Consider the following 26,024-nt stretch of genomic DNA (forward strand, 5'->3'; position numbering starts at 1 on the left):
TGTAATGGTACGAATCTATAGTTTTATAAAAAAATTAATTACCAAAATTCTTAATAAAATTATGTTTGAACAAATTTCATCGATACCACTTCATTTATTGTAATAAAAATAATCTGAATCATAAACATCAAAAACGAAAACGAAACTAGATTATTTTTAGAAGTTATAACTCAATAAGTGTGACGTCACACTGATATCCTGGTTGCCGCGGTGACTGTTTTAGTTTCGGTTTCGGTGTGAGAGGTAAGACCTCCCAGGCAACTAGCGATATCTGAGAGTTCTAACTTATTACCGGTAAGTTATAGTTAGTATGCATAAATTTAATTAAAATAATAAGTAATAGATATTAGTTTTTACGGTATTAGGAAAATACCACCAAGTTTAATTACTTATATCGTTTATAGTCGTGTATTAAACAAGACGTGTGACAGATTAAATAACGTGTAATAAATAATTTGAAACAGAATTTTAATTTAATTTACCCCTAAATTGATGCTTTTTGAATGTATTTTGATTTAATAAATTATATTTATTAGTCGGCGCTTCCATCGCTTCCAATGACGGCACGCCACTGAGGTCGTACTCTCCACGTCAAACTTTTCTCTTGTTATTTTTCTCTCTCTTTTCGGGGCTCCATTAAACTTGCTATTAGATATAAATGTGTTTAATACTTATAAATCCATAGATCACCCATCTGGCCTCCACCTGTTTTCCCAATTATCATCCAGGCTAGAGAGTTCGTTTTTGGGCTTAATTCAAGCTCCGAATGACATTAACATAGCTGTAGAGCATACTCATAGGAAAAAACAGTCAAAGGAACCATACCACATGAGCAACCCTTTGCAAGATATAGCCCTCTAAAATTACTCTGTGACATATTCTTATTGCTTTTTTTCCTATCTCCAAATCCCCCACGATGTGGCGTGCAGTGACATTTGATGATAGGGAAGCTGTGTTTCTGTAAGAAGCCGACTTCCAGGGGCAATCAGTTAATTGCTCGTCAGTAATGGTCTAGGGTCCATTCGTACATGGGTGGTGGCTGTAGAGACAAAGACGACAAGTATTTGACAAAAACCGTTTATTTTAACGTAAAATAAACATACACTATGTACAAAATAGTTTGCTTTAGGACAATTAACCGTTCGGACGTCCCGGGCGTCGACGTAATTCTTCAATGGTCGATCGAAGGTGGCCCCGGGACAGTGGCGTTGACGAGTCTGTAAGGCACGGGGAGACTTCTTCCGTTGGAGTCGGGAACACGGTCTAAGTCCAAAGTGGCACTGGTTACAGGTTGGTACAATAGACGAGAAACTGTTTTTTTTCTTTTTTTTTTTTTGCGCGTTGACACACGGCGTTTTGGTTATTCGGAACGTTAACCGAGTGCCAGGTGTCCTCGATTGTCGGGGGATTATGTCAATCTCCGTTCTTTCTTTTGTCCATTTGATTGGTCATTCTCCTTCAATCACGCTTCCCGAGTGGTCGGTCCCTGGTTACTAAGCGTAACGAGACTCTTACCTGGAGCGCGAGAAAAGTCAAAATCGAAGATAAATTCGATCTTCCATCGATCATAGGACGACTTCCTTCCGCGATTTACGGTTTCTGCCTGGCAGTTTGATATAAACAATGGATGTTCGACTACAAGCGACTTTTACCTATGTTTTTTAAACTAATAAATTTTTCTGTAAATTAACCGTTTTTTCGCGTCTTTCGTGACGGGTCAGACCTGTCCGGAACCTCACATTTCCATAAAAGTTTTAAACAAATACTGGAAATGACAAAAATAAACAATTTATGTATTTTAGTTCTAAAATACAAATAATACATACATAATACAAATTGATACGATGCAAACAACGATAGAAAAACTAGTTTTTTTAAAAAATTTTTATAAACTAATTCTATTCGGTGATTTTTCCGCAAAGTCGTTAATTACTTTATCATAAAAGTCGCTGGTCGTCGACTCCATCAACGTATTTAAAAGCACTCTTTCTATCGAAAGCAACGCTAGCGACGACAATTTTTCCTCCGACCGAGTGTTCCTGGCCAATGTATGAATTCGCTCCGTGGGTCAAAAAACTGCGCTCAGCAGACCCACTGGTAGATGGTACCATAAAAATTAATGATATTAAATCATATAATTCTTTTAGCACGTCTTTGTTCGAATCGACATTAATTACAATATGTTTTATATTTAAGTGTTACTTGTCAATATAGTCCGGGCACGAATATAAATATTGCGATTCTCTACGTAATTTAGATAAAATCAAAAAAATTCCTATAAAATTTACTTAATTTAAAGAATTAAAACACGCTTGAAAAATTGTTTTTCATAATATTAAAATTATTAACATCTAAAAGTGATAAAATTCTAAAGATTTTGTCTGAAAATCTGTCAATATAATTACAGTATAATTAAAAGAAAATTATAATTAAATATAACTTTGCAAAAAATGTACATAAAAGTAACATTGAAAACTCTTTACTTTTTAAATCTTAAAAAAATTCAAAATATTATTTATAATTGTATTTTTTTAACTCTTTTTGCCCTGTGGGCACTAAGAGGGCCTCTTTTAGTAGGCTCATTATGGGTTCGGCCAGGCCCACAATGGGGCGACCGGGTGGTGAGGGACGGGGCCCGACATATCCGAATGGACCACCCCCCGAAAAATTCCTAAAAATAAACAATTCACTTAGTCAGATAGCTCCCTACCCAGTGGCTAAGGGTTGTTGGAAACGTTACACGTGTGTAGTTTTCACCAGCTAAACCGGCTGAGTTGGTGCTCTGTAAAGCGCATGCGCCAATGCCCTCTGGCTGTTTTACACCATTCAGTTATTCTCGCCGTGGAAGCTGTCTCGTAAGCGCTTCCATTCCGCTATCGATATTCGAATATACAATAGCAAACTTGTCGTTTATTTCACATGTAGTATAGAAATTTGTAATGAGATACATAACGCAGTTATAATAAAATATTAATTTTAATTAATTCAATTCTTTGAATTAATTAAAATATGAAAATTTATATTTTAGAAAATACAAGGGAAGGTCATTGGAAGGTGGAAGCGGCGCTCCACCGCTTCTCAATGACTGGCTTATTGCTTTTTTTCCTATCTCCAAATCCCCCACGGATGTGGGTATTTCTATGTGATAGCCACCTTTCGACTGCTACTTCTGGCAGGTGATCTGGAGTCACTCCAACTATACTTTATTCATTTTCTTATTAATACACTTATTTTATAATTAATAAGTACATGTTTGAAATATTTTATTGTTAAATGCAGTTACACAAATTTGATTGGAAACTCATGGATAATGCTTGTAATCAATTGTAAGCATGAACAAACAACATGCCAGTCATCTGTCAGAATTTTGGATGACTGGCACCTTGAAATAATAACTGTTAAGAAAAATACATTGTTTAAATAAAGAATTGTGTAAGTCCCAAGATCACTCGATCACCAATTTCCAATCCCCACCTCTCTGATCGGGATTGGAAATTGGTGATGAATTCGTTGTCGACATTGATCTTTACCGCGGCCCGAGTTGGTCTCGAATTATCCCTTGGAAACGGGTAAGAGACCGATTGGGAAATGAGAACGAGGGATCGAGATCAATTGGGATGTACGATTGAGGAGCAACTCAATCTTATAAAACCCTGTGTCTCGAGAACGTCGGTGCTCTGTTTGTCCGACCTGTTGGCCTCCTTGGATTAATCTTGTGTTGATGCCTTAGGGTACGACTATGCAGACACAAATCTGGTAGTGAGCGATATAGTTCTCGCAAAGGAAAACTATGCACAGGTGAGAAATTTTGCCAGCAGGAGCAAATTTCTGGCGCTCTCAAATATCTGACAGGGTTTGATATTTATTGTCTCTCACCTCTTCTCGCTAAATACTGTGCATGCACCTTGGCATGAGTAGATGATTTCTCATATCTTTCATTCACTGTACATATAAAAAGATTTTTGTTTTTTAAACTATAGATATAAGTATTGCCATTCCATGACTTTATGTATATCTGTAATTCATTAGCAAACACGTGTAGTATGTACGTACATTAAGAGGACAGCAGTGGCAAATTTCACCCCAGTAATTGAATTTTGAAGAAAAATTTTTCTCTCAAATTGAAATTGCATATTCAGCATGATATGTATACCAAATTTGGTTGAGATTTGACCAATAGTTTTAACTACAGAAAGCTCTGAACATCTACTGTTGGAGATATAGGGTGATCATAATTAAAGGAAATCAGTATTTAATTAATCATATTCAACTATATAATAAAGTTTAATGTATTTATGCTTGTATAATGAAATATAACCTTTTATTTTTTTATTATAGAAAGTGTGAAGTAAACAGCCATGAGAAGAAACAGACAAAACCAAAGGTAAATTTCATAAATAGGAGATGAACATGATTCTAATATTTGTATAATTAAACAAAATTACTTATCTTCCTTTATAAATAATAATGCTTTTGAAATTATTTTATACTTTAACATTAATAGAAAATTACTATTAGTTTTTTCTGTTATTGATTTGTGTGTTACTGGAAATTGAATAAACCTAAATTTGACTGGTGAAAGCTGAAATAAGTTTCTAGTTTTGTCCAGGTAATCTGCAGTCTATTCAAGCCCACTTGGGTAAAACTGAATTTTATTATGGAGAAAAGATGTGGTGAAAGTGACATTATGAAAAGTGAATTTATTAGTGAAAAGAATGTTTTTATAATTTTTATAAAATTAATAAATAAATGTGTTAAGAGTATAATAAAACCTCAATGTAATGGACAAAATTTCTGGTTCTTTTGTCATTTGTGAAAATTTCCTAAGTTTTGTTTTCTTTTTTAAGAATATTAAACTTTAATTGTATTTGACTAAACAAATAAATAAACATTTTTTGGAAAATGATTATTTATTACATTATTTTACATTGATTCCCTGCAGTTATTTTAGCACATAAGCATGCACCACATGCATACACTTGTGCAATCTTGCTGGAAAGATATTTAAGTGAACACTGTGTACACATAAGCTCCATTATGTGATAATCAAACTGGTTAATCATCTTATCATTATCAAATGAAATAATTTATGTAATTAATTTTATATTAATAAATTGCATTCATATATTGGAATCTTTTGAATTAAAAGGAAAAAATTAATTATATGTAATATTTAATTAAACTTTATTTCAATTTAAATGAAATGTAGAATTTTATTTTTATTAAAATAACTAAATAATTCATTTGTTTAAAACTTCATTTTTTCAGTTTTATTGGCACAGAGAAAATGAAATTGAATGAAGAAATAAAATTAAGGTAAAATAATTTTATGGTATTGTTTTCAATAATTTTAAAGATAAGTTAAAAGAATGTTTTTATTTAAAAAAGATAATTGACATTGATGATATCTTTAGATCTCATTATAAAAATTGATTCTTGGAAAAACGTTTTTTCCCCAGTAAATCCATAAATAAATAGTATTTAGTATTAAATAAAATTATTATTTATAACATGAAATGTTATATAATGAATTTTAGTACTTGCCAAATATTAACTTGCCAGATTTTCTGGCTATAATTAAGTACAAAACTGTAATTTGATCTAAAGGTAAGCATTAGGCCAAATTATGGAGTTTTGTAAATAATCATTAGCTTTGTGCTATCATTAATATCCAGCAGTTAATATTTAGCTATTAATTGGGTTTAGTGGTTTGTGTTTGTGTGCATGCTTGAATGCATAAACTATAATTATTCTTACCTTCACAAAAGTTATGTATAAGTGGATTAAAGTGCAAAAGTGCCAGTGGAATGACTAACTCTTCATATATATTTCATAAATAGCAGGACTTGTGTGACTGAATATTTTCAAATAAAGTAGCGCCTGCAAAGTACTGCAAGTAATTTTGTAAATGGGTAGCATTCTGTAGCACAGAAACTTAAGAACATGCATCCATTATTACTGAACTGAACAGATGTCATCTATTGTATAGAACCATTCCATTGTCCTGTATTTCAGAATCCCACAAAATTCTGTTTATTTTAAAAAGTACTTCTATCTGTAAAGTAAGCAATTGCTATAAGCATTCATTAATTACTCTTGTTATAGATGTAAAAGCTGTAAAAAAAATTTTTGACATCCTGGTTGTTTGGTTGGTGATGTATATGTTGCTATGTAGATAGTTGTCAAAAACAGAAAATAGCATACCAATACCGTGTATTGTTACATATGCAGTTTGCTGGAATAATTATTATAAATGAATAATAATGATATCACAAAGTATACTTTCAATATATCTGCATGGTGTTTTACAAATTTTAATGAGAAAACAATTATTATTGCAAAAGATACATGAAAAAGTTGGGAATCCCTGGCCTAGGCTGAGTACTTTTCAGGGGATGTATCATCCATCTCCTTTAAAAGTAATTTTTCCACCAACCTTATTAAATATATATATTTTTTTAAAAAACATATATATATACATATGTTTTTAATGTTTGGAAGGTTTTGGAAATGATAAAATTCTTGAAAATATTTTCACTAAATGATATCACTTACTTATTTAGTAAATACAATTTAAAATATTATACAGTGAAACCCTGATAACATGGTTAGCTTTCCAAAGGTTATCAAGTTAAGTTATTGGCTTGTAAAGTTAATGAGATTTTGGGAGATTTTAATGGTTTCCAGTCATTAAATACAATACTGTATATGCATTTTTGTCACACTTTGTTTGACTTCTAATTTGTATATAAGAGGAAAATTTGAATTATTTGAAAAAATATTGACGAACCAACTTATTCAAAAAGTATCATTTATAATACAGGTGCTCCCCTACTTATGAACAGATTAGGTTCCCAAGGTTTTGTCACAAGTCAAAAACTAACCTAGAAAGTAATTTGTACACAGAATAACCACTTACTTTTAGTGTTTGATCTTTTGATGTATTTAATAGAATATTTTATGCTTGTTTATCCACACATTACTCTTAGCAAGTGCTTCAAAAGCAATATTTTTCCATCTAACACACTTAGTTTTTTGATATCCAGTTTAATTTCCATGGTAATAGTGTATTTATCTCCATTGCTAGATTTACTATTACTATTTAGATGCATTAATTGAAGCACTAATCATAAAAGTTTATAAAAATTGCCATTACTCTGACTACCAACTTTAATGCCACCTCACAAGTGAAAATGGAACCTCAGAATTTGTGCAAAAACAAACAACAATAAGTAATAGAAATACAAAGCCTGCATTATTTATTAAAAAGTTTATTATTTATTACTACAAAAAACTGTTCTGTACCCCATGAAAATCAAAAATTCTTCACAATCTGTGCAAAATTTATATGTATGTTCAAATTGTTCATAAGTGTGAAAGTTTGTAAGTTGAATGTTCATAAGTAGGAGAGCTCCTCTATTCTGTTATCAAGATTTGCTTTTGTTTTGACAAACCATGTTAGAATAGCTTTTTCAACAAGACCAAAGTTGGACATCTGTATGCATTTTCTCATAGTTTGTCAATTTGAAAGCTTTTAAAATTTTCTTTTTAATTCTTCAGAAATGTCATTACTATTACATGTGGGACACTGCATTCTTTTGCAACATCAGAATGCTTATATCCATAAAATTTCTACTTTTGTTTTAAATATGTTAAGAAAGCTCTAACAACTAGCTGTGGTTCTGAAAGTACTTTTACTTTTCCCAACTGTTATGTATACATAACAAGGGAAAGTTTTGGAATTGTGTTTGATTTGACCTCTGAAGTTTTTTGCAAATTTACATGTTTTGACACCCCTGAATTCAAAATAGTCACCCAGAATTTTTTTACCTTTTTTTTTTTGTGTGTGTTGGTGTCTATTTTGCTTAATATCTGGGGATGGGATGAAGATAAAGAAATAAAATTTGACACAGTAGCTTGTATGTGAGGGGGCATTAATGCTATTAAATTTTGGTTGTGAAACATCAAGGGATTGAGAGATAAAGGCTGGTCATGTGTCATATCTTGCAAGAATCAGACTTAATGAAGAGTTTACTAGTCAGCACTTGGTGTTTTATAAAACTCATTCTACTCTCAAAGTTAAGTCTCTTGCTATTTTATAATTTTTACAACAAAATCTCATAACAGATAGTGCCACATAATTTATTTTGATTAATACAAAACTAAAATTGTGTTATTTTTAAAGTAAAATCTCTAAAATCCAGGAAAGTTATGCAGCTGGTTGCTAGATTTTTTTTTTGTTTATTTCGTGGTAATTGGATTCAAAAACACAAAAATAAATATATTCATTTACAGCAATTTCTTAAATCTGGCACAAAGCTGTTACAGTATTTTATGGACTATAAGATGCACTTTTTTCTTCGAAAAGTTGCCTCCAAAATTCAGGTGCATCTTACATTGATTATTGTATTTTACTGACTATAAGTCCAGATAAATTTAAGAGGAAGGTGTTATTTTAAGTTGGGGTGGATGGTCAGTATAGCCCACACTGACTTATTAACATTAGTAATAAGTCCCTAATTGTTTTATTGTCTTTTAAAATCAGGGAGAGTTTTTATGTCAGTCAGATTACAATGATATTATATTACTGTACTTGAAGAATGTTTTTTAAACTAACAACTAGTTTAGTTAGATCTGATAAACTGCAACTAATATATAAAATTAAACTGGAATACCAGTTAACTATGGGATTTCTGGCATGCTGGTCTCTCCTATTTATATGCGGCATGCTGGTCATTATGCTGAAAATATGGTATCATGCAATTTTCATGTCCCTTTGTTGAACAAAAATTAATTCATTTTACTATAAAAATTGCAATAGAACTAATGCACTATCCCCTAAAACTGTTGAAATCAGATTGAAGAAGTAGTGCTTAGCAGAAACATTAAATAAAGGAAACTTTTTTGAAAGTTGTGGCATAAGAATAGTGGAAGCAGATTTGGCAGTAAGACTCAACATGTATTCAAAGTGCACATTAGACAGACAACAACTACAGGAAATTTTGGGTGAAGCAATATCACCATGACAATAAATCAAAAAATAAACAGTGTCACAGATAAAGGCTTCGAGTTTTACTTTGTGCCTCAAACTTCCTTCGCAGATACTACTTAAAGATGTTCTAACATTCAAATGAATATAGTAAACGACTTTAAGGCACAAAGTAAAGCTCAGAGCCTTTTTCTGTGACAATGTTTATTTTTTGATTTATTGTCATGGTGATATTGCTTCACCTAAAATATTCTGTAGTTGTAGTCTGTGTAATGTGTACTTTATTCACATGTTGAGTCTTACTGCCAAATCTGCTTCCACTATTCTTATGCCACAACTGTCCAAAGTTTCCCTTATTTAGATGTTTCTGCTAAGCTCTATTTCTTCAACCTGGTTTCACCACTTTTTTTTATATAAATAAGATATTCATGACTGAAAAATATTTGATAACTTCATAATAGAATAGTTTTCATGGTAATTCTACATTTCTCTGACAGTCATGTGATAGTCCTGATAGCCTGCAATACGTCATGTCACATGATAACTGCTTGACTTATAATATGCCAAAATTTAAAAAATTCAATGAGTAGCTTAACTTTCATTAGTCTTGGAGATATTAAGGGTCAAAGATGGCAGTTTAACATGTGTTGCTGCTGAGAGAGTAGGATGTCCAGGTTTTTGTGGTAGCCTAAACTATCCTTAGTGTCTCAGAAAATAAATATAATAAAAAATAGAATGCATAGGTCTCTCTGTGTTCTTAGCTTTTTATCATCTATATACAGTTGTAGACAAAGGGTTTCAAAACGTGGAGATTTGCAAAAAAAAACTGAGAATCAAATTTTACACAATTCCAATACTTTCCTTTGTTATGTATAGGTATATAATTATGTATAGGTACATAAATACCACAGAAGTAAAATGGGACATTATTTTATAATACTCTATTTTTAAATCATTACTTTTAATCAGTTAATTAATACAAACCTAATTGCAAAATGTCACATCATGTGGTAGACAATCGCCCAATGAAATGTTTATATTTAAAAAATAGGCTATGATTTTATAAATATTCAACCAAATCCATCCAACGAACAAAAGCGATAATAAATATAAATATATTTGTATAGCTTTGCAGATAATATTTAGAGACAAAAAACAACTTTCAAGAGCATGGCAGGCTATTTATGACACAATGCAATAACAGCTGGCGCAGACACACGTCTTTTGGAGATTTAAATTTTGAAATTTTAAAAAATAAATTTCAAAGATAGAAGCATTGAAGACTGGAACATTTAAAAATCAGAAACAAACTCATATCACACAAGAAAAATTTACAGAACATCTGAAGAACCTAGAACTGGGTTGAAAATGTTACTGTTATGTTCTAAATATCTGCAAAACTATATAAGGTTAGTGCAATGTATTTGAACAAAACATTCAAAAGGACCACAAAAGAGGTGGTTAGCTCTTGAAAGAGCTATTAAGCATATGCAAACTCCTCCTAGATTTTCTGGTAGCTTGGTGTCACAAAAATTGCTGTCATTGTAAATCTAGTGGAAAAAAATGCTAAATAGTATAAGGCTGCGACGATGCAGATGCAAATTTAGTAGCGAGTGATATAGTTATCGCAAAGGAAAACCAAGCACAAGCGAGAAGTGAGAAATATCGCTGGTGACAGCAAATTTATAGTTTTCACCCATATCTGACAAGGTTTAATATTTATTGCATCTCGCCTCTTCTCGCCAGATATTCTCGCTCACGTCTGCATAGTTGCACCCTAAGTCCAGAACAATCCAACAAATTTATTCAAAAATTAAAACTTCCATAGTCCTTATCTCAGATACTAAATATTTTAAATTTTATCCAAATCAGTCTGTTGGTCTTTTAGATATTAATGGTCAAATTTGGCTCTTTAATATTAGATGTGTGGCTGAGCTCTACTATAGTGTTGCAGCACTCTATGACATATTTGTGTACTGCTGGAAAGATCCCATGTCTATAAATGTTAAATCAGACCTTTGTATTAAGCAAATTTATGCATGACATTAAGGAACGAATGAGGAGGGATTTTTACATTACCCTTGGGAAGAAGAAGATTATTGCTGCATTTCTCTTGTAATTTGCATTCAGTAATTTAAGAATTAAGATGGAAAATACAATATAAAGCAATGGTGTATTTAGTGCCTTTAGAGGAAGTTAATGGGCAAAAAATTTATGTAAGTCTATGAGATGGAATTTAGGCACAGGAGTAAAAGAAAACAGAGATGATCATGGCACTAGTAGAGAAAAATATGAAGAGATGAGGACATAACTTCAATGAAGAAGATATGAATAGCAAAGGAAAATAAAGAAGAGGAAGTGGCTAATAGTATGAACACAGATTTATAACAGTATAGATATTGTTAATAAAATATTGTTAATAAAGAGTTCAAGAATAGAAATGTAATTATTTTAGCTAGAGGATGAAAAAGAAGTAATTCTAATGTTGACAAACTTTATGATGGGATGTAATTACTTGGCAGGGAATTGTTTAGAAAGTTCATTTAGACGGTGTCTAGCACCCAACATTTGATATAAACCTGAAAATGCAAGGGATTTTTTAAAACTGTTTATGCCTCAATAAAGCAGGAACTGTACAAAAACAAAAAAAATCATCTTATTGATGATTTTCTTTTGGTTTATATACTATATATACAGGTACTCCTCACTTTACGACCGTGTTCCGTTCCGACAACTACATCGTTAAGTGAATTGGTCAATAAGCGAGGAGCTTGCACCAGGAATATAGGATCATTGTAAAATTATACAAATTATGCAACAAACTTCAAATTTATTTATAAAAAGACTATTAGGCCTATAGTAATATAAAACAATTACAGTACGTGCAAGCCTATTATAGTATGCTTAGTGCACGTCACCATTCGCCACTGATCGACACTCAAGCTGAGAAAGGGGATTCCCTGAATTGCAGGTCGAAACTCTATTGGTCGTAAGTACGAGTAGTCGTTAAGCAGATAGGTCATAAAGTGAGGAGTACTTGTACACTTTTCTTTTTGAGCTTGGTATACATAGTAGTATTGTTAATTCATACATCTGATATATAATGAATCAGAGTTCCATGGTTAATCTGATATTTGTCTAATTACTCAATATAAATTCAGAAAAGAACGTTATTAATGATTTTTTAAAGGTAAATTCTAATCACTCAGTGATTCTTAGAAAATGAGATTTGAAGGATTAATTCACTATTGTTTTTATATATAAAAATTCTATTTAAGATTATATGATAATACTTATATTTTATTTAATTTCATTTGCAGAAATATCCGACAAATTCAAGCTGCATTAGAGATAAAACAAAATTATCAATCAGCTGAACTAGCCAAGGAAACAAATAAAAATAAAAAAGCTCAGGTGGTGAATAAACATAAAAACTTGCAAATAAAAGACCTTAATATAGAGGAACTGCTTAAAGATAAAAAAGAACAATCAAACAATTTCTTGGAAAGGAAAATGGGATATAAGAAATTGGAAGAACTCTGTTCAAAGGACCCATCAGAGATACTGCTTGCTTTAAATAGTCCTAAAAGTGGATTTATAAAATTGTTAAAAGAAAACAGCATTTCTAATGATATGATGTCAAATATTATAATAGCATTGGGAAAGACATCTAAAGCTAAGGAAACTGCCAATTTGAGTTCGTTAATAAATCAAGTAGCTTTTCAAACTCCATTTTTAAATCGACATTTACAGTGTTATTTAATAAAATATTTCAGTCTGTCTGTGGCTACTATCAACAGCATTCTACAGTTTTTGAAAAAATTTCAAGAATTTCAGCCTGTAGCATCTAGTGAAATATTAACATTCCTTATTCCCAGCTTGGAAAATGCTCTGGAGAAATTTAAGAGAAGAGGACTTTCTGTGCCATCAATTATTAAAAACAGTATTGAATCTCTGAAGGAAAAAAAAGATGGTGTAATAAAACAGTATGATGAAAAAGCAAGATATAGAATATCAAGTGATGAAAAATTGCATTCTGAAATGCCTCCTGAAGATTATAAAACAATACCAATTTTTCCAACAAAAGATGATTTTGTAAACAAACGGCCATTCCTGCGTCCAAATATTGTTAAAGGAAATTATTTCAGCGTGAACCATTACCTTGATGTGCAATTTAGGCTCCTTCGTGAAGATTATGTCAGACCTCTTCGAGAAAATCTGGAAAGCTACAAACAATCTTCAAACCAGAAAGGTGCAGAAAAGAAATTTCGTGTTTATAACAATGTGCAAGTATTGTGCCCTTATAACACAGAGGGAGGAATTGTGCATTTAATTTCATTTGATGTAAAACCATTTTCTAGAGTCCAGTGGGAAGTAAGCAAGCGATTACTAACTGGATCATTATTGTGTTTTTCATCAGATAATTTTGAGACTATGAAATTTGCAACGGTAGCCAATAGAGATCCATCAAAACTAAGAAAAGGACAGTTGGAAGTTCACTTTGAAAAGTTAGGATGTGATATGTTTTCAATACCTTCTTCAGAAATATTTGTAATGGTAGAAAGTGAAGCTTATTTTGAGGCTTTTAGGCACACGCTACTAGCTTTGCAACAAATAAATGAAGAAAATTTGCCTTTGAAACAATATATTGTGCATGTAGCAAATGAAGTAAATGCACCAATGTATTTAAACCCTACCAGAGAATATAATTTTCTGTCTACTTTTAGAAGTCTTTATTCTGCTAATAACAAAGGTATGGTTCCTGTTTTAGATCGAAATCGCTGGCCTTCAAAAGAAATATTGGGTTTAGATGCTTCCCAATATTCTGCAATACAAGCTGCATTGACTAAAGAAATGGCTATTATACAGGGACCACCAGGGACAGGGAAAACATTTATTGGTTTAAAAATTTCACAATTGTTGTTAGAAAATTCTTCTGTTTGGAATAAAGAAAAAAATTGTCCAATTTTAGTTGTTTGTTATACAAATCATGCACTAGATCAGTTTCTTGAGGGAATGCTAAGTTTTGAAAGTAATATTATAAGAATTGGTGGACGAAGCAATAATGAAAGGATTAAAATGTTACAGCTCAGTCAAGTTAGACAAAATGCTAGACAAGACAGAAAAATTCCTTATCATATATACCTGACAAGAAGAGAGACAATGAAAAAAATAGCAAAGATTCAACGCTATTTAGATGATATTCAAGTACTTTTAGAAAACAGCACTCAAGAAATTTTAAACATTCTACAGCTGCAGAACTTTATAGAAAGAAGACATGTATATTTCCTTCAGTCTGGTCCTATACCTTCTTTAAGACAAATGTATTCTATTTCTGATTGGCTCGAAATCTCAAGTGTCAAGTTTGAAAATTTAGAATTAGATGATGATGACGACAAAAATATTAATGATGACAACACAGAATGCACATCTACACAAAATGAAAATGTTGATGGTGAAGAAGATATTGAGTTTGAACTTGGTTTAAGGGAAATAGATGAATATGAATTCAAACCCATTGATTATTTATTTCCTACTCAAAGACAACCTTTATTCAGAATAGTACAATCAAAGAAGACAGAACGACGTAAGAAGAGAAGATACATTAGTAAACAGTTAAGACACAATGACATCATGACTTTTTCAGAAGTAAAAGAAATTGGCAATGTGTGGAAACTAGAGAGAGAGGATCGTTGGCGTTTATACAGATTCTGGGTTGCAAATTACATCATCAGTTACATGCAAATTTATTCCTATTTTGAAAAATCTTACCAAGAACAGTTAGAAAAACTCCAAGAATTGCGCATGGCAGAAGACAAATCTTTAGTACATCAAGCAAACATAATAGGTATGACAACAACAGGTGCAGGTAAATATCACGAGCTCCTTCAAGATTTACAACCTTGCATTGTTATTGTCGAAGAGGCTGCAGAAGTCTTAGAAGCCCATATAGTAACTTCTCTTACAGAGAACACTAAACATCTTATTCTCATTGGAGATCATCAGCAACTGCGACCGTCTCCGACAGTGTATGAACTTGCAGTGCGATATTCATTGGATGTTTCGCTATTTGAAAGAATGATTAAAAATGGAATGCCTTATCATCAGCTTATGTTACAGCATCGGATGCGTCCATGCATTGCAAAACTACTAACTCCTAGTATTTATCCTAATTTACAAAATGACAATTCTGTAGAAAAATATGAAAATATTTTAGGAGTTGGTAGTAATATGTTTTTCATTAATCACTGTCATCATGAAAGTGATGTTGTTGATACTAGAAGTCATAGCAATATACATGAAGCAAAATTTCTTGTAGAGTTATGTTTGTTTTTCAAACTTCAAGGATACAAATCGTCTCAGATTACAGTTTTAACTACTTACAGTGGTCAGCTTTTTACACTGAAGAGATTAATGAAAGGGAACGAACAGTTAAACGATATTCGAGTGACTGTAGTTGACAACTTCCAGGGCGAAGAAAATGATATTATTATAATATCTTTTGTAAGAAGTAATGAAGAAGGGAGTATTGGATTTCTAAAAACTTCAAATAGAGTCTGTGTAGCTCTTTCGAGAGCAAAAAAAGGTTTATTTTGTATTGGGAATTTTCAATTACTTGCCGAAAAAAGTGTTTTATGGAAAAATATCACAAAAGAACTCGAGCAGCAAAGTGCCATTGGAACTTCTTTGAGTTTAAATTGTCAGAATCATCCAGAATATGTTGTAAATGTTTCTGAACCAGACGATTTTAAGAAAAAGCTTCCAGATGGTGGATGTGTAAAACCCTGTAATTTTAGAATGGAATGTGGTCATTCCTGTACAAGAACATGCCATGCTTTTGATCGTGAACATACAGAATTAAAATGTAAAAAACCTTGTAAACAATTATTATGTTCTTTGGGACATGAATGTCAAAAACTGTGCTATGAAAAATGTGGCAAGTGCACAGTTCCAACAAAAAAAATAATACCAAGTTGCCAGCATGAAAATTTGGTCCCATGCCATGTAGAAGCTGAAAATTTTCCTTGCAAACATAAATGTGATAAAGTATTGAATTGTGGTCATATTTGCTTAAAATCATGTTCACAGTCATGTGATCCATGTACAACTAAAATAGAAAAAGCTTTTGATTGTGGTCATAAGATCAATGTACTTTGCCACAAAGCTGATTCTGTCAATATTTGTAACAAAGAATGTGGAAGAAGTTTGCTGTGTGGTCATGAATGCAAGAAATCTTGTGGAATTACTCCTTGTCCTCCATGTGAAACATTAACAAAAATTACTCTTTCCTGCAATCATCAGATTAAAATAAAATGTCATGAATATGAACTGAAACAATTCTCTTGTGAACAAGCTTGTGGAAAGAATATGGCATGTGGTCATGAGTGTAAAATGATGTGTAGTCACCAGGGATTATGCGAGTCGTGTGATGAAAAATGTAATAAGGTTCTTGAATGTGGGCATTTGTGTTCATTAAAGTGTGAAGAAACATGTCCTGTAATGTGTAAAACATGTGAGGTAATCAACAAGATTAATCAGAGTATAAATTTGTTACCCTTTAAACATGGTAATTTTGACAGATACAATGAATATGAATCAGATTCAGATGATAGCTGGAACTGAATGTTAAAAAAAAGTTTCATACTGTTGATTTTTCTGTTTTTACTGTTCAATGTTTTTATGCAAGTGTCATGCTAAGGCAACATGATTTGAACAACTTTTATTTAGAATAATTATGAATGTTATCTACATTGTGTGTAAAATTATTTTAAAATATTTGATACTATTAGAAATTACAAAATATTTATTAAAAAATACAATACAATTATTACTATTATACATTTAGTCAGTATTGAGGAATTTCGTACAAAGTGAAAGTTATTATCTCATATTTCACAGCTGTAGAAAAAAGAAAATTTAAACCAATTTACAAAAACCACACATCATTTTCCTTTAAATAAAAGTATGTTTAATTTTCTTAAGACTTTGAGTAATCTTGATTCATATCATTTGTATTTATCTTGGAATCCTTTCTATCAGAATTATTGGAACTATGCACCTGAACAAATTCGTTATTTTGATTCTGATATTTTAAACCCGTCCTGAATCCAAGAATTTTTACGTAATTTGCAGGTACTAATCCCACTTTTTTCCCATCAATACTTCCTAATAACCAGCCCTTGACTTTTGGTTGTAAATCTTAAAATGTAAAAAAAAGATTTTTTTTAATATAACAGAATAAATTGCAGATTTAAGAAAAATTGTACTTGAATATCTAATCTCTATCAATCTTATACAATGTATATTTATAAACGTTTTTAAGCCGTAAAACCTGTCAAAGTACAATGTGATTGTCAGCCAGAAGATTTTGTTTTATATGGAATTATTTTTATTAATGTAGAAAATAGTTGAGAAAAACATTACCTTGGTGAAGAAGCAATTTTCATGTTTAACATTTAATTTTATCTGCTTTATATATACCCTGTATTCAGCACTAATTAAATCATGAAGCTAGATTTACCTTTTCAATTTTTCTCTGTAATTATTAAGAGAAATTATTTTCATAGGCAATATAAGAATTGGTTTTTGTTATTCCTCATGTTAGTAATACAGGTAGGAATACAAACTAGTGTTATCTCTAAGTTAGTCTCTTGTAGTTTCAGGAATAGCATGAAAATATAATATTGTGTAGGGTTTCTCATTTCCCAGTCCCCAGGATAAAAGTGAACTGTTTCCCAGGAAATCCCGGGACAAAATTAATTATTTTTAAGATATACAAAATATCATGAAATCAAATGATACTTTAAAAAACGAAAAATTATTATAATTTAATATGTTCTGCAACCACCAAAATCATATTAATAATGCTGTGTAAGATATTTATTAAAAATTACTTTGAATTACATAAATTTTTTCTATTTGTGAAAATTTCTATTAAAGTTTGCTGGAAACTGCATACAACAACTCATTTACTAAAGGAACAAAAAGTGCCTTTGAATTGAGTTGAAAATTAAAAAAAAAAAGGAACTTAGATCAAACTTCTAACTTAGAAGGTAATTTTTGTTTTTTAAATAAAATATAATACAAAATATTGTAAACTTTTATAAGATTTTAAAAGCAAAGATGGTCAATACTCTGATCACTCAATCTAATTCTTATTTTAGTAATGAAAAGTCTTGCTACTGAGAATGGCTTTTCTGATTCAATTGATGTTGATGTGATTGGAATCGTGTTTAATGCATTTAAGAGAAGACAAATGTGTTTTTCACCCGTATCCTGAGAGATTTCTAATTCGTTTTTGAGATTGTAGTAGTACTTTTTTTCCTCTAGTGCTCTTGATTTGTCTACCTTGACTGCTTTAATAGAAACATCATAGCTCAATAATTTGGCAGTTTGTTTGTCTTTGATAATCAGGTTATGAAGAAAAACTTCATACTTGCAGACTGCGTACTCGTTTGTGTCCTTGCCCAATTTGCACAACCTGGCGTTACACAGTTATTGAAGCTACTGGGCATGGTTAAAAATTAAGACAGCGTAAGCACAATTATTCCAGATACTACAGGTTCTGACAAGTAAAGAATTTTCAGAGTCCTGCCAAAAATAAGCTACATATTGATTATTGACCATTTGTGATGTGTCATAACGAGCAAAAATTAAAAAAAAACTAATAAGTAGGTTTAAAAATAATAAACTGTCAGAATACATTTGTATTTATGAGTTAATTATGCTCTCTATTTGCAAAATTTCCTCAACCTTAACACAAAATAAGAAAAAGGTGAATTTTTAAGAAATATGCGGGATTTCTCGGGATAAGAAAAATTTCCCGGGTTAAAAAAACAACCGGGATCCCGTTTGAGAAACCCTAATATTGTGTCATGAATTTTAAGTTATGAAAATGTTTTTCAATCTAAATTACAACTGAAGGACAAAAGTCCTGCAACGAGCAATTCTTTTGAAACTCAGTAACTTTTTTATGTGGCAACAAATTAAATTTACATTAAAATTATTAATAAAATAGGAAGAGAGATTCTTTTCTTTTTAAAATACCACAAATTTTATTTTGAAGTTATTTTCATAGTGCAATACAAAAGTACACATAAAGACAAAAATCCTGCAACTTTGATTTTAGTATTGTGCGGATCCACCTTTGATGTTTAAAACTGTGGCTTGGAATAAATTAATCTCGCATTCTTGGGCAGTAATTTCTTTCCTTACTAGATGTATGTTTTTGTCTACATTCCAGCATATAAGATGACCCCCAGACTTTTACAGTTAAAATATAGAGTTTGATATCGCCATATAAGATTATCCCGCGTACACCAAATAAAAGTAAAAAAAATCAGATTTGATTTCAATATGGTAATTTTAATTCAAATGTTTATGACATGCAGGTACTTAGCAGGTAAACTGTCACTTATAAACAAGGCTGTTTGTCATCAAACATGTAAACAGACACTACGTGACTAGGGATTGCAATTGCTGGATCCCTCATCCAGCAATCCAGCGCTGCGGATCCGCAAATACTCAGACTTTTGCGCCATTATTTAGAAAGTCAATTATGTTGTCGGTGTTGCCACTTTGCTAACTACTAGACTGCTACTAATTACTTACTCACTACTTTACTAACACTAATAATTAAATTACTTATAAATAAACTATACCTTTATCAATCCAGCAAAATTTAATAAAATAATAATGTATTCAATCGCTTTTAACGATCTTTCTCAGTTACAAAAAATACATTAACTATAGTACACAAAATGTGTTCAGAATAAATATAAAAAGAATAGTGCTTAATTACATCCCATTTTTAAACAAGATACATAGATGTACTGCCAGGTCTAATAATTTTCGCATTGTATACAGACGTAATTCCACTGTTTTCAAACTTTTAAGAAACGATAAAAAGAAAGAGAATCGGAATTCAACAACGGGTATATATTCAGTACCTTTACACGACTACTGTTTCAATTCCAAGCTTGTTTATGTGGGTGCAACGATGCGCAGTTTAAAACAAAGGCTCAAGGAGCACAAATATACAATCAGTAAGAACCTTGACAATAGAAAGTCAATTATGTTGTCGGTGTTGCCACTTTGCTAACTACTAGACTGGATCCAGCTAGAGCTGGACAGAAGGATGTTAACGTTCAATGGGATCAAGCGGCAATTACAAAAATGACGACAAATAGGCAAATGGTCAAACATCTTGAGAGATTGGAAATCTGCAAAGCGCACATGACAACTGGTTATATAAACCATACAGATGCAGACTCGTCTACCACGTAGAGATCATTTTACATTAATTAATGTTATTAACGGACAATGGTCGTATTGTTGTCATATCTTATATTTTTTTCCTTTTCGCTATTTATTTTGTTTATTTATCTATATTTTGTCTGCTTGGGCTTTTTCCATTAATTTTTATATTTATTCCGAACAAATTTTATGTTCTAATTAATGTTCTACCTTTTCGTAACTGAGGAAGATTGTTAAAAACGATTGAAAATGTTTTTATTAAATTTTGCTGGATTGATAAAGAGGTAGTTCATTTAACTTATTCCATTACCAGTACATAGTTTTTATATACTTATAAATAACTACAGACTAATATGTAGAGCCTATATAAGAAAACTGGTAAGACTGATAGCCACTTAACCACTGATTATCCATCCTTACATTATTATAATATAATATATTAATATAAATTAATTAGTAGAATTACCTTTGCTATTATTTAACTTAAAGATTACATTATAATTATAATCTAACTAAACATTTGAAGTTAATTATCTCTATCTCAAGTGTTAAACCGAACCAAAGTTAAGTTTACCACCTAAATGTGTAAGAAGTTTTACTGATTTATAGTGACCAGTCCAAATAAAACATTTTTTAAAATACTTAAGAAACTTTATGTTTTTTTAAAGAAATAAAAAATTGCTGGATAGATAGACAACACTTTATTGCACCAAAAATACATCTGCGCTGGATCTGTGCTGGATCCAGCAAAAATCCAGCTGGATTGAAAACACTGCTGGATTGCAATCCCTATACGTGACCTTTCGGGTAGGAAAAATTTGGCAGAAAAACACACTCGCGATAATCACTATCATCGATTGCGAGCATGTTTTTCACTATCAATTCTTTTCTCTCAATAATTTTTTTTATTTCAAGAAAAAGATTGATTCTAGCTTGATTTTGAAGAAAGATGTCACAACATACCGGCCCGCCCTTGTATCCTATTACCGTACCTCCTTCTCTGCCTCTCAGATCTTTCACATGCACGTCTGCACCGCTTCACTGCAGTCCTCAGGAGCAAGATCTGAGAGACAGAGAAAGAGGTACGGTAATAGGATACATACAAGGGCATGCTGAATGGGTGAAAGATGCGTGTTTTTCTGGGCATGGCGCCGCTCTATCTCTATCCATACCTCGGACATCCCGGCCAACTGCAGCAACCGGTATATAAGACAACCCCCAACTTTTGAGAAGATTTTCTTGGGTTAAAAAGTTGTCTTATATGCCGGAATATACAGTATGTTTTTGTTTCAATTATATATTTACTTTATCCTACATTTTTTCTATGGGATTAGAGTCTAGTAAATCGATAGGCCAATCTAATATCTCTATTCCCAGGTTTTCAAAATATATCATCATTTTTTTGGCTTTATGGGCAGGGGCACCATCCTGTTGATAAATATTACTTTTCTGACAGTGAATATATTTAACTGTTGGTATATGATTTTCACCCACTATTTTAATGTAAAGTGATAAATCAATATTTTACTTCACAATTTATAAGCTCCTGAATCCATAAGCAGTTAAAATTCCATAACCATAATCCCTGTTACAAATTTTATTCTTTGAAATGCAATTAGGATATTCCTCACCTATTTTTATCACAACACCTTTGTGTTTCCATCCTTAAATAGACAAAATCTTTATTTGGGACATTAATAAATGCAAACATTTATTGATGTCCCAATCTTTACATTTTCAAAATTGAAGGACTTTTGTCTGTTTTCCTGTGTTGCAGGATTTTTGCTGCTGTTATTCTTTTTCTTTTAAAAGACCATGTTGCTACAAAATTATTTTCACAGTGCAATACAAAAAAGTAAAAAACATGTCTTTTTCTATTTCATTAATAATTAGATTTTTATATAATAGCAACAATCATATTTATATTACAAAGTTATTGAAGTTCAAAAAAATTGCTCGTTGCAGGATTTTTGTTCCTTGGTTATTGTCTCTTATGCAACTGCAATACAACATGAAACATTCCAATTAAAAAACATTTTTCCCCATTGTTTTTGATACAGACAGTAGAAACATTTGGTCCAAAAACAATTTTTTTGCAATCTTTTGATAACTTGTGTTCCTATTTTTTTCATAAACTGGATTAATTTTAATTTAGGGAAGTCGTGTGATAAATATCTGAAAAAGTAATTATTAATGTTTAAAAAAACTATTATTCTTGATGAGAGAGAGAGAGAGATTGCATTATCACTACTACTTTCCAGACATTGAAAATACAATGTTAAAGAAAAAAACTGACTGACTTCTTGGTGATGGGAGTTAGTCTATTATGATTCAAGCTTACAGGTTACAGAATTAATTATAAAATTTAGCTGCTATTATGCCAAAAAATTTTCTGTTTGTGTTAGAGAAATTTCTGGTTTAACAGTATTTTATGTAGCATATTAATGACCTGCCTAAATGAAAAATAATGATTTATTTTTGCTAGCACTTTCAACAAACTTATGTTCTTCATCTTCAGGCAAAATTTTTAAAATTTTGTTTTTCTTAAAAAACTTTAAAATGTCTTTATAGTAAGCAATCACTTACTTTTTCTAATGTTTTCCAGTTAATTGTAAAATATTTTACTGACCTAAATTTTCTTAATATTCTATCTATTTTCTATTTTATTGTTAAAGATTTCTGTCTTAAATAAATCATTGAATTTGATTAAATTTTGAAAATTAAGAATTCATTTAACTTTTAAATAAAAATATGAAAATATTTTAATATAGTAAAATTAGTAGAAAAATTATATTTATCTTTAAAATAAAAATTGTTACAAGTTTAATAATTACTTTTAGGAGCCAACACTATTTCTTGTCCTGCCTGAAATGATATTTCTCGGGGTTCTTCTGCACGGAAATCATATTGTGCAATTCCTAGGTAATAGTCTTCATTCTTTGTTGCCCAGTGATTAGAATCTAAAAATAAAATTAACTTTTTACTATTACTAATAACTTTAAATTACAATTACTAAGTTATAGTACAATTAATTAATATTCTTTTATATAATTTATAAATATAAAAAAAAATTAATTTATCTTCAATATACCAAAACTACATATAACTAGATTATGTACCCAGACTTGCTTGAGTAAAATAGGACAAAGATAAAAGATTTATATAAAGTTTTGAATTTACTTTTATTACTTAGAAAAAGCTTATACATAATCAACTCTTATACTTTCTATTGTAGAGCTTTCTGATAAACAATAACTTGTTTTTCCCTCTGGCCAATACATAAATTTCTCAGGACATCTGACTCTACAGCAAACCACGTAGCTGGCCATGAGAAAAGCATGCACTTTCAAAGTTCATACCTACCACTTTTAATGATTGTCCATGCAATTTGTTTATAGTTATCGAAAAGACTAATCTGACTGGAACTTCAACTGCAGCTTCAACTGAAATGATATATCCATGGGAATCAATGTTATTCTTGGAATTAACACATCTCTTGCTACTCTTCCTGTTAATATTTTCAGCAACAGTTCTTTTGTGATCATTCTTGTCCCATTGTATAACTTTGGTGGGTCCAAAATTCACAAAAACCTTACTGGTGCTCCAACCTTTAGCTTTAGGTTATGATGTGGTAGTTAGCTGATTCCAGGGAGTTTAAAAACTCCACTGGGTCCTGGGCCTGATCTGCTTCAAAAACAGAATCAATGAACTTGTACATTGTGCAAGTTCCTGGAAGTTGTGCTTCGATAAGAATTGACACTATGAATTTGCATGAGTCTAAGTCATGTGATACTATTAATAGAATTATGTAATGCCACTAACCTATTATTATTATTATTATTATGTTAGGTTTAGTGGGTTATACTCGGTTGACACTGGTGGTTGTGTACAATGCCAAACCAGAGTCAAGGCATAGCAACTAAAACAAAACTAAAATTAAATAAGTGTGTCAGTGTCAGTATTCAGGAATTTCCTAACAATATGGCATGTATTCAATATAGTAGCCTTTTGTAGTGTGATGTATGTATTTCTATTCAATTGTAATGTTCCCAGGCTTTTGTGTAGTGTGTGTGGTATGACACCTGTAGACAAGAGAACGACAGGTACAATAAGCACCCTATCCATCCTCCATAGATGCCTTATTTCCTGGGCGAGTTCTGTATACTTGCTAATTTTTCCAGTGAATGTGTTTTGTACATTGTGAGTATTTGGAATGGATATGTCTATAATGTATGTGATTTTATTGTGTTTGTCAATGAGCGTGATGTCTGGTCTGTTGTGGTAAATTGTTTTATCTGTGATTATGGCTCTGTCGTAGTACATTTTGTGTGTTGTTTTCCAATACTGTCTGTGGGATGTATTTGTAGTATGGTTCGTGGATGTCTAATAATTTGTTTCTTTGCAAGCTCAGGGCTTAAAGCAGTCATGGCAATAAAAAAAAAGTGAGAAAAGAGAGTTCACACTGAAAAAAAGCTAAAAAAGCTAATAGTGTTAAAATGAACGAAAACAGGCGTTATTAAAAAAAACACACAAATGAACACATATTTTGTATCAATAACATTGCATATGATATTAGATTGATTATTAAGTGGACTGATAAGATTAAATATGAAAATAGTTAGGCTGAGTTTATACTCCAGAAAAGTGACCAGTAAGACTGCATTAAGTCAGAACAGGCCCGCATTAAGTTTTCATGTGCCCCGTACAGAATTCCCACCGTTACACAGCAAAGCAAATGGAATAGTAACATAACTACCAGAATGTGTTTCCATATAACATGCCAAATTTCAAATGCCATTTATTTCAAGGTACATTTTTTGATTTCTTCATAAAAAAAATGTAATTAAAGAAGAAAAAAAACAACTTCTGGCAGAATCAGTGGGTTGCATGTTCATTATATAGCAGGGGTGGGCAAGCAAAAGTTCAGTGGGAGCCGAAATGTAGGTTTTGCAAAATGCATGGGAGCCGCAGTTCTGTACTTTTTTATTCTGTACTGCAGTTCTGTACCTGGATTTTATTATATAATATAGAACAAGTATTGAATTTTTTTAATAAACATATTTTCACAAAATTGTGGAAATAAAACTGTAAAAATAATAATAAAAAGCAGAAATTAACACTTTCAGCAAGAGCCACATAAAATTCAAAAAGAGCCGCATGCGGCTCTCGGAGTCTCATTTGCCCACGTCTGTTATATAGCAATACCACTAGTAATTGTGACCCAATCATTTATTTGGTAATTTTATCAATATTTTTTAAATGATTAAAAATAAAATTACAGCATTCATTACTGGTAATACTAGTCTCCAAATCTATTCCCCTGAATACAATAAAACAATTTGTTAGTCATTCGACCCACAACTGACAGAGAAGAGAGTTTATGAAAACAATGTAATTAAACATTTAGCAGTTTGTTGTCCTTCACCGTGGGGAACCGGCAGAGTTTATTACTTTCACGGGAGAAAATATACAAAGCTTTCTACTACCCTCAAGTTGAAAAATATACAATCCCATGAAATTTAACAAATCTGACGTTAATAAGCAAATGATGAAATTATTTACAGAGAGTTGATATTTGATAAGTTTAGTTTTTTGCTCTTATAGATCAAATTACAGAAATTATAAATAAAAATCTCATTTTTTAAAAATTAAAATCATGAAATTTCGCTCACAAAAGATTGAGATGGAACGCACACTTTTCATTTTTATAATCGCTTTGTTTTATTAGACACAGATATTATTCCTATATAGATTTATTAATTATAATAAACATACATTA

The 26,024-nt window shown here is 31.2% G+C and overlaps 2 protein-coding genes across 3 annotated transcripts in view; one reads left to right on the forward strand and one right to left on the reverse strand.

Annotated features, from left to right (window-relative positions):
- The first annotated feature begins 4,308 nt into the window (after window positions 1-4,308).
- On the forward strand, window positions 4,309-16,638 carry LOC136970367 (NFX1-type zinc finger-containing protein 1-like). Of its 2 annotated transcripts, XM_067264803.1 has the most exons (3): window positions 4,333-4,384; window positions 5,269-5,316; window positions 12,310-16,638. In XM_067264803.1, the coding sequence occupies exons 1-3, from the start codon at window positions 4,359-4,361 to the stop codon at window positions 16,610-16,612; spliced, it is 4,377 nt and encodes a 1,458-aa protein (XP_067120904.1). In that variant the 5' UTR covers window positions 4,333-4,358; the 3' UTR covers window positions 16,613-16,638. The 2 variants fall into 2 exon arrangements, with proteins under 2 accessions (XP_067120912.1, XP_067120904.1); XM_067264811.1 differs by lacking the exon at window positions 5,269-5,316 and having other exon boundaries at window positions 4,309-4,384.
- A 137-nt stretch (window positions 16,639-16,775) lies between these two features.
- Pex13 (peroxin 13) overlaps window positions 16,776-26,024 on the reverse strand; it is a 33,479-nt gene continuing 24,230 nt past the window's right edge. Inside the window, exons 4-5 of the mRNA XM_067264877.1 lie at window positions 23,080-23,205; window positions 16,776-17,188 (exon numbers count right to left, since the gene is read on the reverse strand). Of these exons, the coding sequence (XP_067120978.1) occupies window positions 16,968-17,188; window positions 23,080-23,205 (347 nt within the window). The 3' untranslated portion in view covers window positions 16,776-16,967. The remainder of the gene's footprint in view (window positions 17,189-23,079; window positions 23,206-26,024) is intronic.

Source organism: Centruroides vittatus, unplaced genomic scaffold (assembly GCF_030686945.1).
Source record: "Centruroides vittatus isolate TY-2023 unplaced genomic scaffold, ASM3068694v2 contig_1048, whole genome shotgun sequence".
Taxonomy (NCBI): Eukaryota; Metazoa; Arthropoda; class Arachnida; order Scorpiones; family Buthidae; genus Centruroides; species Centruroides vittatus.